Consider the following 13,916-nt stretch of genomic DNA (forward strand, 5'->3'; position numbering starts at 1 on the left):
TAATCTTCGTGGTATTTAATGAGTCAGATTGCAGTCAAACTGAGGAAAATGGCCCAAGTCGCGGTTCAGGGCGGCAAAACAAGATTTGACATCGCGAAATTTTTAAGGGGGGTAGCGTTTTTGGCACCAAAAAATCGACTTTGCGATTTTTTTTATAAAAAAAGGTTGGATAGATTTAATTCAAACCTTTTGTATATTATTAAGTGTCATTTAAATAACATTCAATAATTTTTATTGCCGATACTATCGGCTAATATATCGGTGGTAAAACGTTTGCTGGAACACTATTAAAAAAAGGCGTTTTGCGGTGTTCACTGTATCTCCGCCAAAAATGAACGGATTCTTTTCGATAGTCCAAAGTTAAAAATGCGTTTTTCACCTAAAAAATTTGACTTTCAGGTTAAAAATAAAATGTTTAAAGTTAAAAAATAAAACAAAACCAGGAAACGTAACTGTTATAAGTTTTATTTTAAAAATCACACTTTAACAGTTTTTTTCTGATTTGTAAAGTAAAACTCAAAGAATAACTGTTATTTTTTGAGTTTTATAATAAAAGTTGACAAATAACAGTTATTCGTCGTGATCAAAAATAAAACTCAAACTTGATTTATGGCGATTTTGTGGGTAAACAAAATTTTAAAAAAATATAGGTATAAGATATGCGCGGTTGCCTTTTTTAACAAATTTTTAGTAAGTTATAAAAAGCACGGGTATCATGTTTTTTTTAATTATTTCATTTTTTCAAAAATGTCAAGGGAATAACTGTTATTCATAAAAATCAAAAAATAACCGTTATTTTTTGAGTTTTATTATAAAAATCAAAAAATAAAAATCATTACGGATTTGTAAACTACAATGGCTAATAAAAATTGTGGTGTATTTAAAAAATTTTTAAATCGTTTTTTTTGCAAGACCCTACTCCTCCCTAAGGAATAATGGAATTGTAGAAATCAAGGAAGAACAAGAGAGAACACTATAGTCGGGTTGGTGTCCCGACTATCTAATACCCGTCACTCAGCTAAAGGGAGTGCGAACGCTGTACTCGGGTTGGTGTCCCGACTAATAATCGTAACTCAGCTAAAGGGAGTGCGAGGGAGATAGATATATAAATTTTGATTGCGTATAACTTTTTAATGAATGGTCCGATTTGAAAAATGTGCATTCTTACTTTTCGGAAATCTTTAAAGATGTGGGCGCAGGACCCATTTTAAAATCGTTAGTGGGCGATTGTGGGCGTTAGAGGGGGCGTGGCGCTCGGCTAAAATAAACATGCGCTGCGTAGGAAGCCAAAGAATATGTGTGGGAAATCTCAACCTTCTAGCTTTTGTAGTTTCTGAGATCTCAGCGTTCATACAGACACACAGACGGACAGACGGAGAGACGGACATGGCTAGATCGACTCGGCTGGTGATCCTGATCAAGAATATATATAGGTTATAGGGTCGGAAACGCTTCCTTCTACCTGTTACATACTTTTGCACGAATCTAATATACCCTTTTACTCTACGAGTAACGGGTATAAAAATAATAAACTTACAAAAATGTGGACCTCCGCGTCAAAGCGTTCTAACCTCATTTTTATATCATGGGAAAGGCTTAATAAAATCACAAAATTCTATTCCATTTCAGATCAAAAGATTGGTGGCTAAAGAGTTCAAAAAAAATTGTATAAAAATTATCTGTTTTACCCTATACCGTTAACAGCGAAAATAAGTTTTGTACTGTCATTACCCCAGTACTGGGGCTATACTAGTTTAAAAAGTATGTTGACATTTTGCAACGTTCCTCGAAGGCTTTGCAATTGACTTCAAAATCATGTAGGAAAAAGTTATAGCCAAAAGAACAGCCTTTCCGATAATACCAGTCTGCGCCAGGGAAGCATCACAAAAGGCTCTGTACAAAGTACATTCCTATATTGTTCTGTTGGGTTCTAGGTTTACTCTCTTATTTAGCCATTTATGTGCGTGTTAAATTAACTAAATCCCAGGGACCGTAAATAATCATTATTTATTTTGAAACAAACATACGGACAGACAGACAGACGGACAGACGGACAGACGGACATGGCTATATTGACTCGGCTAGTGACCCTGATCAAGAATATATATACTTTATAGGGTCGGAAATGCTTCCTTCTAGCTGTTACATACTTTCTACGAAAGTAGAGTAATCAGAAAGTAAGCGTTATTTGTCAAGCGGAAAATAAAACTCAAAAAATAATTATTATTTCTAGAGCTGAGAAAAAACTCAAAAAATAATCATTACTTTTAGAGTTTTACAAAAAACTCAAAAAATAACGAATATTTCTGGATTAATTAATAAACTCAAAAAATAATCATTAAAGATTGAGGTTTTGGATAAAACTTATAATCATAACGGTTCCTGTTAAATCCTAATTTGTAATAAATATGAATATTAATGAGTAAAAAAACAAGAAAGGAAGCTAGCTTCGGCAAGCCGAAGCTTATGTACCCTTGCAGATCATTCTATTAATTTACAAATCGCAAAAATGTTAAATTTCTTATTATATCACATTAATTTTTCGATCGTTTCTATCACAGCTATATGATATAGTAGTTCGATCTTTTAAAAATTAAAATCGAAATTCGGAAATATTTAAAAATAGTTATATCCCAGAGTAGAAGGGAATGTAATAAAAACCAACAAAGATATAATTTTTTTCTCATTAATTTCAATTTAATTTTTTGACCGTTCCTATGGCAGCTATATGATATAGTGATCCGATTTAAAAAAACAAAAAAACCGAAATTCAGAAATATATAAAAAAAAATATTCCCAAGAGTAGAAGGTAATATTTCAAAAAACACCGGAGCTAGAATTTTTTTACGTTTTTTTTTTTTTTATCCTTCCTATGGGAGCTATAAGATATAGTTGTCCGATCCGGTTGGTTCCGACTTATATACTACCTGCAATAGAAAGAAGACTTTTGGGAAAGTTTTATCCCGATAGCTTGAAAACTGAGAGACTAGTTTGCGTAGAAACGGACGGACAGACGGACAGACGGACATGGCTAGATCGACTCGTCTAGTGATGCTGATCAAGAATATATATACTTTATGGGGTCGGAAACATCTCCTTCACTGCGTTGCAAACTTCTGACTGAAATCATAATACCCTCTGCAAGGGTATAACAAGAGAGAACGCTATTGTGGGTGGGTGTCCCGACTATCTAGTACCCGTCACTCAGCTAAGTGGAGTGCGAGGGAGATGTATATATAAAATTTTGATTGCGCATAAGTTTTAAATGAATGGTTTGATTTGAAAAATTTCTTCTACATTTTGATAGGTATTTATAAAGCGACGAAGCTTTGAAGTATGTCACACCCTATAAGTATGTAATTCTTAATTACATATTCCTAGATGTGGTAGAAGTGGAATGTGGTCTCTGGCTGATGAGGTAGCGGTGACTCCCTACCGAATTTTGCAAATCCCAGAAAGTCCGAGGTTCACTATTCAGCGAGCGCAAGTGTGTTGAAATACTAGAAACTGTTGAGTTATTTATATTCAACTAAAAGTGACCTCGACTTCGATAAAATCAGGGAACTGTTATAACTGTTATAAGTTTTATTTTAAAAATCACACTTTAACAGTTTTTTTCTGATTTGTAAAGTAAAACTCAAAGAATAACTGTTATTTTTTGAGTTTTATAATAAAAGTTGACAAATAACAGTTATTCGTCGTGATCAAAAATAAAACTCAAACTTGATTTATGGCGATTTTGTGGGTAAAAAAAATTTTAAAAAATTATAGGTATAAACAAGAGAGAACGTTATAGTCGGGTGCCCCGACTATCAGATACCCGTTACTCAGGTAAAGGGAGTGCGAGGGAGATGGAGATAGAGATAGAAAACGTTGATCACGCATAACTTTTTAACGAATGGTCCGATTTAAAAAATTTCTTTTACATTTCGATAGGTATTGATAAACACAATAAAACTGCATTTTTACTTTTCCAAAATATTCAAATTTTTAAAATCGTATATTAGCGATTGTGGGCGTTAGAGGGGGCGTGGCACCATTTTGAAACAAACTTGCGCTGCGTAGGAACTCCTAAAATCTGCATGCAAAATGCCAATCTTCTAGCTTTTATAGTTTCTGAGATCTCAGCGTTCATACAGACAGACAGACGGACAGACGGACAGACAGACGGACAGACGGACATGGCTAGATCGACTCGGCTAGTGATCCTGATCAAGAATATATATACTTTATGGGGTCGGAAACGCTTCCTTCTCCCTGTTACATACTTTTGCACGAATACAATATACCCTTTTACTCTACGAGTAACGGGTATAAATATGCGCGGTTGCCTTTTTTAACAAATTTTTAGTAAGTTATATAAAGCACGGGTATCATGTTTTTTTTAATTATTTCATTTTTTCAAAAATGTCAAGGGAATAACTGTTATTCATAAAAATCAAAAAATAACAGTTATTTTTTGAGTTTTATTATAAAAATAAAAATCATTACGGATTTGTAAACTACAATGGCTAATAAAAATTGTGGTGTATTTAAAAATTTTTTAGGACTCTTCTAAGTGCGTGATTTTTTTTGTATGAAAAATTTACAATAACAGTTATTTTCGGTCCCTGGATAAAATGATCAATAGTAAACATAGGTCGATTAAATCACTAAAACCTTTTTAAAATCTTAAAAGATGTCGCCGCCAGACACTTTTTAAAATCGTTTGTGGGCGTTAGAGGGGGCGTGGCGTTCGGCTGAAACAAACTTGTGCTGAGTTGGAAGCCAAAGAATATGTGTGGGTAATCCAAACTTTCTAGCTTTTGTAGTTTTCGAGATCTCAGCGTTCATACAGACGGACAGAGAGACAGACGGACATGGCTAGATCGACTCGGCTAGTGACCCTGATCAAGAATATATACTTTAACGCTTCCTTCTAGCTGTTACATACTTTTGCACGAATACAATATACCCTTTTACTCTACGAGTAACGGGTATAATTATTGGCAAATCATAAAATATTTGCTAGATGGCGAAATTTATTGCAGTCGCTTTTCGAATTGCATGAAAAAAGGGTCACAAGCAATATGAAGGATTCGAGGATTTCAAATTGCCAGCTTAAAAGCTGAAATAACTAGAGAGTGAATGAGTCTGAATGAGATTGAGATATGCAAGATATGCATAAAGTAAGCAGTCGCTTAAAAGTTTCTATCGGAAAGATAGATAGAAACTTGAAAGATTTCGATTTGAAAGATTTCGATAGATATTAACAAGCACTACAAAGTGGAATTTGCACTATTACAAAATCTGTAAGGGTGTGGGCGCCTGGCTTGTTTTAAGGTCCTTTCAGCCGATTAAAGGCATTAGAGTGGGCTTGGGGCCCTGCTCAAACAAAGCTGCGCTGAAAGCTCAAGAATATGCAATCCCAACATGGCTACACTCATAAAAATAATTTTCTATCGATTTATTAAAAAATTTTTTTTCTTGTAGATTTTTTTCGAAATTTACTCTATAGGGTTGGAAATAATTCTACCTGTTACATACTTTCTCGTGAATACAATATACCCTTTCACTTCACGGGTAAAAACTCTTTAACATGACTTCGGCAGATATATTCAGCTTATGTTCCTTAGCTTCGTTTTCTGGTCTTTCAGTGGGCAGATCAAAAATAGGCTCGTTAGAATTCACATTTTAAGAAAATCGTCGTGAAGTCAATCCTTTATTTATAAAATAGCAATACCCGAAGCGACGTTGTCCGCTACTATTAGCAAAGCATTTATTGCTGATTTTTCATATATTCAAATTCAAATTAATATCAGAGTAAAATCCCGCGTAACCTTTGCTAAACAGTAAACCCACCTAGAACGCACTAATATTTTATCCATACCCTAGACATAACATTCCTTACCTTAACACCACATTAACCCTAATATTTCCTCACCTTAACCCCACCTATTTTATTTTTAACGCTTGGCACACTTTTTTAGCACGTTAATGCTGTTTTCACTATTTCCTCTACTAAACCCACCTTAGCTCCAGATTTTCCTCTTCTTAGCTAACCTCACCTGAAAAAAATGTTCCTTACTATACTTATTTACTTTAACTTCACTTTTCCTTAGTAAAACTTGTTTGTCACCTTGACCCACCTTATCCTCACTAAAGTCCAAACGAACCTTACCTTTCTCACCCCTTCTCACCACTTTTCCTTAGTAAAACTTGTTTGTCACCTTGACCCACCTTATCCTCACTAAAGTCCAAACGAAACTTACCTTTCTCACCTTCACCTTATCTATCTAATACCTCCCTAATCGCAACTTAACCCCGCACTAAACTCACCTTATTCACACCTTAGCTCCACCGTTCTGGTAGCCTAATTATGTAGTTTTGGTTAGTAAGCGAATGCAGAGAAAAACTCTTACCCTTTTTTACCGTTTATTTCGAACAGATCTTACCCCCAAAAACCTTAAAAACATAAAAAAGAATATATAAGAAACCAGAGAGAACGCTATAGTCGGGTTGTTGTCCCGACTATCTAATACCCGTCACTTGGCTATAGGGAGTGCGAGGGAGATTGATATATACCATTTTTTTGATTGTGTATAACTTGTTATTGAATTGTCCGATTTGAAAAATGTCTTCTACATTTCGATAGGTATAATTATACACAACAAAATTGCATTTATACTTCTCGGAAATCTTTAAAGGTGTGGGCGCCAGACACATTTTAAAATTGTTAGTGGGCGATTGTGGGCGTTAGAGGGGGCGTGGCGCTCGGCTGAAATAAACTTGCGCTGCGTAGGAAGCCCTTCTAGCTTTTGTAGTTTCCGAGATCTCAGCGTTCATACGGACGGACAGACGGACGGACAGACGTAACAGGTATAATAACCAGTGTTGGGACATACCTAGATACTTTTACCTAGGTATGTACCTAGGTACAATTTAGTGGTACCTTTTACCTTACCTAGGTATAAAAATAATTGAGTACCTTTTACCTTACCTAGCTACAGATTTTTATATACCTTTGGAATTATAAAGGTACTTACATAGGTATTAAACATTGCTCTGATTTAAAATAGCCAAATCTGACTGCGACACTGTAGTATCGTTTCATCGCATCGAAATCGTAATAGTCGGAACGCAGCATTAAAAGTCATTGGAATTCAGCCGTTCTATTGTTTGTTTTGTGAAGTTAAAACTAATCGCAGTTTTATTTTATATAATTTTGTGCACGTATGTATGTTCCCATCACTACATCAATTTATTTATGAAACCAAAGTATATTTGGCGCGCAAAAATGTCGTTTGCACGTAAACAAACGGCATATACATATGCACAATATACATATAGTCAATGTTTCTACATACGGAATTTTTGCGCGCCAAATATGTACATGAGGGTTTCATAAATATATTAATGAAGTGATACGTGCATACAATTATTCAAGCCGCGTGTTTTAAAAATATATGCACAAAATTAAAACATTTAAATTTAAATAAAATGAAAAGATATTGTTTGATTAAGACGACTAAAAACTGAAAACAAGAGAGAACGCTATAGTCGGGTTCGTGTCCCGACTATCTAATACCCGTCACTCAGGTAATGGGAGTGCGAACGCTGTACTCGGGTTGGTGTCCCGACTAATAATCGTAACTCAGCTAAAGGGAGTGCGAGGGAGATAGATATAGAAATTTTGATTGCGTATAACTTTTTAATGAATGGTCCGATTTGAAAAATGTCTTCTACATTTCGATAGGTATAAATATGCACAACAAAATTGCATTTATACTTCTCGGAAATCTTAAAAGGTGTGGGCGCCAGACACATTTTAAAATCGTTAGTGGGCTATTGTGGGCGTTAGAGGGGGCGTGGCACTCGGCTAAAATAAACTTGCGCTGCGTAGGAAGCCCAAGAATATGCGTGGAAAATCTCAACCTTCTAGCTTTTGTAGTTTCCGAGATCTCAGCGTTCATACAGACGGACAGACGGACAGACGGACAGACGGACAGACGGACATGGCTAGATCGACTCGGCTAGTGATCCTGATCAAGAATATATATAGTTTATAGGGTCGGAAACGCTTCCTTCTACCTGTTACATACTTTTGCACGAATCTAATATACCCTTTTACTCTACGAGTAACGGGTATAACTAGTCTTATTTTAAGTTTAAATGATTACATTGAACAAAACAAAAAAATTATAAAAAATAAAAAAAAAACAACATATTTACCTTATACCTTTACCTAGGTACTGGGAAATTGAAGTACCTTTACCTTACCTAGGTATTTATTTTTGCCCAATACCTTTTACCTTACCTAGGTAAAAAAAACACAGTACCTTTCCCAACACTGATAATAACACACAAATACCTATGAAAGGCTACGGCCAAAATGCTTTAAGCGAAAAACAGATCCGCTCGCCCTTGAAACACAATCCAAAATTTTTACTCGTAAAGTAAAAGGGTATATTGTATTCGTGCAAAAGTATGTAACAGCTAGAAGGAAGCGTTTCCGACCCCATAAAGTATATATATTCTTGATCAGGGTCACTAGCCGAGTCGATATAGCCATGTCCGTCTGTCCGTCTGTCTGTCCGTATGAACGCTGAGATCTCGGAAACTATAAAAGCTAGAAGATTTACATTTTGCATGCAGATTCTAGGAGTTCCTACGCAGCGCAAGTTTGTTTCAAAAGAGTGCCACGCTTCCTCTAACGCATACAATCGCTTATATACGATTTTAAAATTTTCAATATTTCGGAAAAGTAAAAATGCAGTTTTATTGTGTTTATCAATACCTATCGAAATGTAGAAGAAATTTTTTAAATCCGACCATTCGTTAAAAAGTTACGGCGGATCAAAGTTTTTATCTCTATCTCCTTCGCACTCCCTTTAGCTGAGTAACGGGTATCTGATAGTCGGGGCTCCCGACTATGGCGTTCTCTCTTGTTTTATTTATTTTATTTATTTCTTTCTTACTTCCTAGTGCTACAAGGAATTCCTTATTAATTAATGCACTAGTCACAAAAAAAAATGAAGTATAACCAAAATGAAGAATATGTAAGTCCCTACTTAAATTTAACACTTATATCTAACATTTAATACAATTAACAATTAGAGCTGACATATTACAAAACTGTTGAAAATTTATTTTAATTAATTTTGGTATTTTATTTTAATTTTAATAATCATTTTAATTGGTACATTGTGATTTTAAAAATGTAAATAAATAAATTGTCCCTAAATTGCGATGTGCTTTCAATTATTTTAAGACGTTGTGGCAGTTCATTCCACAACCGAATAGAATGAATACAAAATTGGCGATCCGAAGATGCCAGCTTATGTTTAATAGTAATAATGTTTCGGGTTCTTGCCGAGGTACCAAATTTCAATTTTTCATATAAGTAACTGGGTTCTTTGGTTTTTATAATTTTATGTAAAAGAATGAGATTTCTGGCATTACTCCATGATTTAAAATTAAATCCGTATATACTATTAGCAAATGAAGTGATGTGTTCCACTCGTTTAATATTAAATAATTTTAAATTAAAAACAAAAATTCCTTGTTCATTTTATGGTTTGCCTACACACTTTGACTTAGAATTTCATCCATTAGATATTCCGTTCTGGTATTTTTGATCAGGTATTTCCAAACCAGAAAAAAAACATTGGCCGCCTCTCTTTCGCTTCAAATGACTCTCTCTCTCTGCTCACTACTCTCTCGCTCTGTTTCTGCTGACGTTCGTGAGTGCTGCGAACTGCCGAAGCATACAAAAAACAAAAACAATGTGCTGCCAAAAAGAACTTGAAAAGTCCTTTCTTAGTGCACACCTCCTCTAACACACGATTCAGACCCAATTATTTCCAGAATTTTAGGTCTTATGGTTTGGGCTGGCTGACGCAAATTTATTTCTTTCTTATTTCCTGGTGCTACAAGGAATTCCTTATAAATTAATGCACTAGTCACAAAACAAAATTAAGTATAATGAAAATGAAAAATATGTAGGTCCCTACTTATGTTTTACACTTATATCTAACATTTAATACAATTAACAATTAGAGCTGACTTATTACAAAATTGTTGAAAATTTATTTTAATTAATTTTGGTATTTTATTTTAATTTTAATTTTAATTAATAGACATCAACTCTTTTATACTCGATTTATAAATTTATAAATGTGCAGCGACATTTACATAAAAAGGATAATGGAGGATGAGGAGATGTATTTGATATCGAAGTCTAAATATTCACGTTATTTTTAAACGACTTCAAGCTTCGCTATCTCAATAATAATAATTCTCAATAATTCCGCTTTTAAGTGCAAGTTTCTGAGCTGTCTTTGACGGCTTCAAATCCGTGTCAACAAAATAAATGCAAGCAACATCAACGAAAGTTACAGCCACATTTGAGCATTTTCACTAATTAAACTGACACGAAAGCCGCAACACAGACACAGCTATAAGTAGACCCCTCCGAATGCTGATGCCGCAGACTTTTTATTTTTTGGTCTACAGAAAATGAGAATTTGTGTGCTTGGCACTCGGTTGAAGTCTGTAGATTGGTTTTAGGGTTTCCCCGCCAACTTCTGTTTAACTGACTCTGGCAACCGTTTTTTTTTCGTTAGCACTCACCTGAGCTGTTTAAAGATCCAAATGTTTTCCCGCAGCCTCCAACCCCGACTCTTGTAGGAATCCGACATCGCCGAGCCGGGGAAGTCCTTCAAGCAGGTGCAGTTGAGCAGCAGCAGTCTGTTCCTTGAGCGCCGCGAGCGGGACACTCCGATTGAGCAAGCTTCCTCCCAGCCACCAGTGGTAGGTGTGCCCTGGGTCCGTGTTCCAAAACTTGTGGAATGATACGGGCGGATGCAGATGCAGTAGCTCGCTGGCGTAGTCCTGGGGACGGGCCTGGTGCATGCCAGCAACCGGCACGGCCGCCACACCGAGTGCTTGGAGGCAGTAGCCCAGGATCATATCGTCGGGGGCGCTGGCACTGGGACAACTGCAGCGTTCCACGATGAGTTTCACCAGGGGCAGGCTGAACACGATGCCGGCCCCTCCCGTGTGATAATTGAAGCCGTCTGGGGCATGCAGCCGGAAGCCATAGCGCTGGCCCAGATACATGAGATCCGTATGGTTGTGACAGCTCAGCACGCCGCTCAGTCGGGACACACTGTTGAGAGCATGGGTGGTCAAATGAAAAGCGGGAATGGATGAGAGGCGGGAAATACCCGATGAATCAGGTCTATCAATATAATCGTTTTTAATTGAAAGCGCCGTCATGCATTTGAGCCGGAAAATAAAAATGAAGCCAAGACACGAAAATAGCATCGGTAAGCCGACGTTTATATCCCCTTGCAGTTATACCAAAAGTGTATCCAACATGCTAGTTCTAAGATTATTAAACTTGACCAGGTTGCCAGTGACTGGTAATCGTTTATGTTAAATAATGACCATAAAATATAATTATATTTATATGTCTTCTACATTTCGAAAGGTGTAAATATACACAGCAAAATTGCATTTATACTTCTCGGAAATATTAAAAGGTGTGGGCACGAGACACATTTTAAAATCGTTAGTGGGCAATTGTGCGCGTTAGAGGGGACGTAGCGCTCGGCTGAAGTAAACTTGCGCTGCGTAGAAAGCCCAAATCTCAACCTTCTAACTTTCGAAGTTTCCGAGATCTCAGCGTTCATCCGGACGGACAGACGGACATGGCTATATCGACTCGGCTGGTGACCCTGATCAAGAATATATATACACTAGCAATACCCGAAGCGACGTTGTCCGCTACTATTAGCAATGCATTTATTGCTGGTTTTTTCATATATTTAAATTCAAATTAATATCAGAGTAAAATCCCTCGTAACGTTAGCTAAACAGTAAACACACCTAGAACGCACTAATATTTTATCCATACCCTTCTTCTTGGCACATTTTTTTAGTTAAATGCTGTTTTCACTATTTCCTTGACTTAACCCACCTTAGCTCCAGTTTATCCTCTTCTTAGCTAACCTAACCAGGGCTGTGAACCCATATTATTTTTGCATGGGTTCGGTTCGGGGTTCAAACCTAATCGACAGATAATGTTCCGGTTTGGGAACCGGTTCAATGATTCAGGTTCGAACCAGGGTTCACAAAAATAAATTTTTTTTAATGAAATAATAAAGTTAACATTTATATTCATGTATTTTCATTGAAACATGTACCATAACATTAGGACTTATAAGTAAAGTTACAAGATTTATGATTTATTAATTTTATTAATTTAGTAATTTTAATGTGGTCATACTGCGAAAAGTTTTGGAAGATGATAGTTATATATTATTAGATTGTTTGAGTTAGATGCAGTCATTGCATAGACAAAATATTTGCGCATTTTTATTTCCCTTAGTAAATAAACTTTACGTTAATATAATCAGAAAACCCCCCACAATGTTGAAAAAAAACACGAACACACAAAATAAATTTTTCGTGAACCGAACCAAATATCAAAAAAAAAAAGTTCCGGTTCGGTTCCGGTTCAATTATAAAAAAATTCGGCGCTCCGTTTTACGGTTCGGTTCGTTTTCTAAAAAAAGTGAACCACTCCGGTTCGGAGTGGTTCAGCTCCGGAGTGGTTCACAGCCCTGAACCTAACTTTAGTCTCACCTGAAAAAAAATGTTCCTTACTATACTTACTTAGTTTAACTTCACTTTTTATACCCTTGTAGAGGGTATTATAATTTCAGTCAGATGTTTGCAACGCAGTGAAGGAGACGTTTCCGACCACATAAAGTATATATATTCTGGATCAGCACCAATATATCTTAAGGCTCCCATAGGAATATTTAAACAAATATAAGAAAATTCATTGTAACTTTGTACGAAGTATGCGTTTTGATTCTTGACTACTTATGTATAAACAAAATTAAAATAGAAACACTGAATCTGGAATCCCTGGAACTGCACCGAGTGAGCATTACTTTATCTACAAGGGTATATAAGCTTCGGCTGGCCGAAGGTAGCTTCCTTTCTTGTTCTTAGTAAAACTTGTTTGTCACATTGACCCACCTTATCCTCTTTAAAGTGCAAACGAACCTTCCCTTTCTCACCTTCACCCTTCCCTTACATTACTTTTACCCTTATCTATCTAATACCTCCTTAAACGCAACTTAACCCCGCACTAACCTCACCTTATTCCCACCTTAACTCCACCGTTCTGGTAGCCTAATTATATAGTTTTGGTTAGCTAAGCGAATGCAGAGAAAAACTCTTACTCTTTTTTACCGTTTATTTCGAACAGATCTAACCCCCAAAAACCTTAGAAACATAAAAAGCACACAAATACCTATGAAATCTTTAAAGGTGTGGGTGCCAGACACACTTTAAAATCGTTAGTGGGCGATTGTGGGCGTTAGAGGGGGCGTGGCACTCGGCTGAAATAAACTTGCGCTGCGTAGGAAACCCGAGAATATGTGTGGGAAATCTCAACCTTCTAGCTTTTGTAGTTTCCGAGATCCCAGAGTTCATACAGACAGACAGACGGTCATGGCTAGATTGACTCGGCTAGTGATCCTGATCAAGAATATATATAGTTTACAGGGTCGGAAACGCTTCCTACCTGTTACATACTTTTGCACGAATCTAATATACCCTTTAACTCTACGAGTAACGGGTATAAATATCAACTTGTTTGATTGAAAACTGTGGGAATGGTTGATGTTGTAATCAAGCAATTTCTCATTTTTCGAGACTCGTGGGAGTTCTTAGGAGCCGAATTTTGAAAAGTCCTTTGCTAGTGCACACCTACTCTAACACACGATTCAGAACCAAATTTTTCCAGAATTTTAGGTCTTATAGTTTAGGCTGGGGGAACATGACGCAAATCGACATCTACTCTTTTATAGTAATACTCGATTGTTTTTATTGTCGGAAATGCTTCGTTCTAGATGTTA

The 13,916-nt window shown here is 36.2% G+C and overlaps 1 protein-coding gene across 1 annotated transcript in view; it reads right to left on the minus strand.

Annotated features, from left to right (window-relative positions):
* The window catches only part of LOC108069000 (beta-1,3-glucosyltransferase), a 40,078-nt gene that overhangs the window by 21,678 nt on the left and 4,484 nt on the right, over nucleotides 1–13,916 (minus strand). Inside the window, exon 7 of the mRNA XM_070213635.1 lies at nucleotides 10,612–11,149. Coding sequence (XP_070069736.1) covers nucleotides 10,621–11,149 — 529 coding nt within the window. The 3' untranslated portion in view covers nucleotides 10,612–10,620. The remainder of the gene's footprint in view (nucleotides 1–10,611; nucleotides 11,150–13,916) is intronic.

The sequence above is a fragment of the Drosophila takahashii genome, chromosome 2L (genome assembly GCF_030179915.1).
Source record: "Drosophila takahashii strain IR98-3 E-12201 chromosome 2L, DtakHiC1v2, whole genome shotgun sequence".
In the NCBI taxonomy this organism is placed as follows: Eukaryota; Metazoa; Arthropoda; class Insecta; order Diptera; family Drosophilidae; genus Drosophila; species Drosophila takahashii.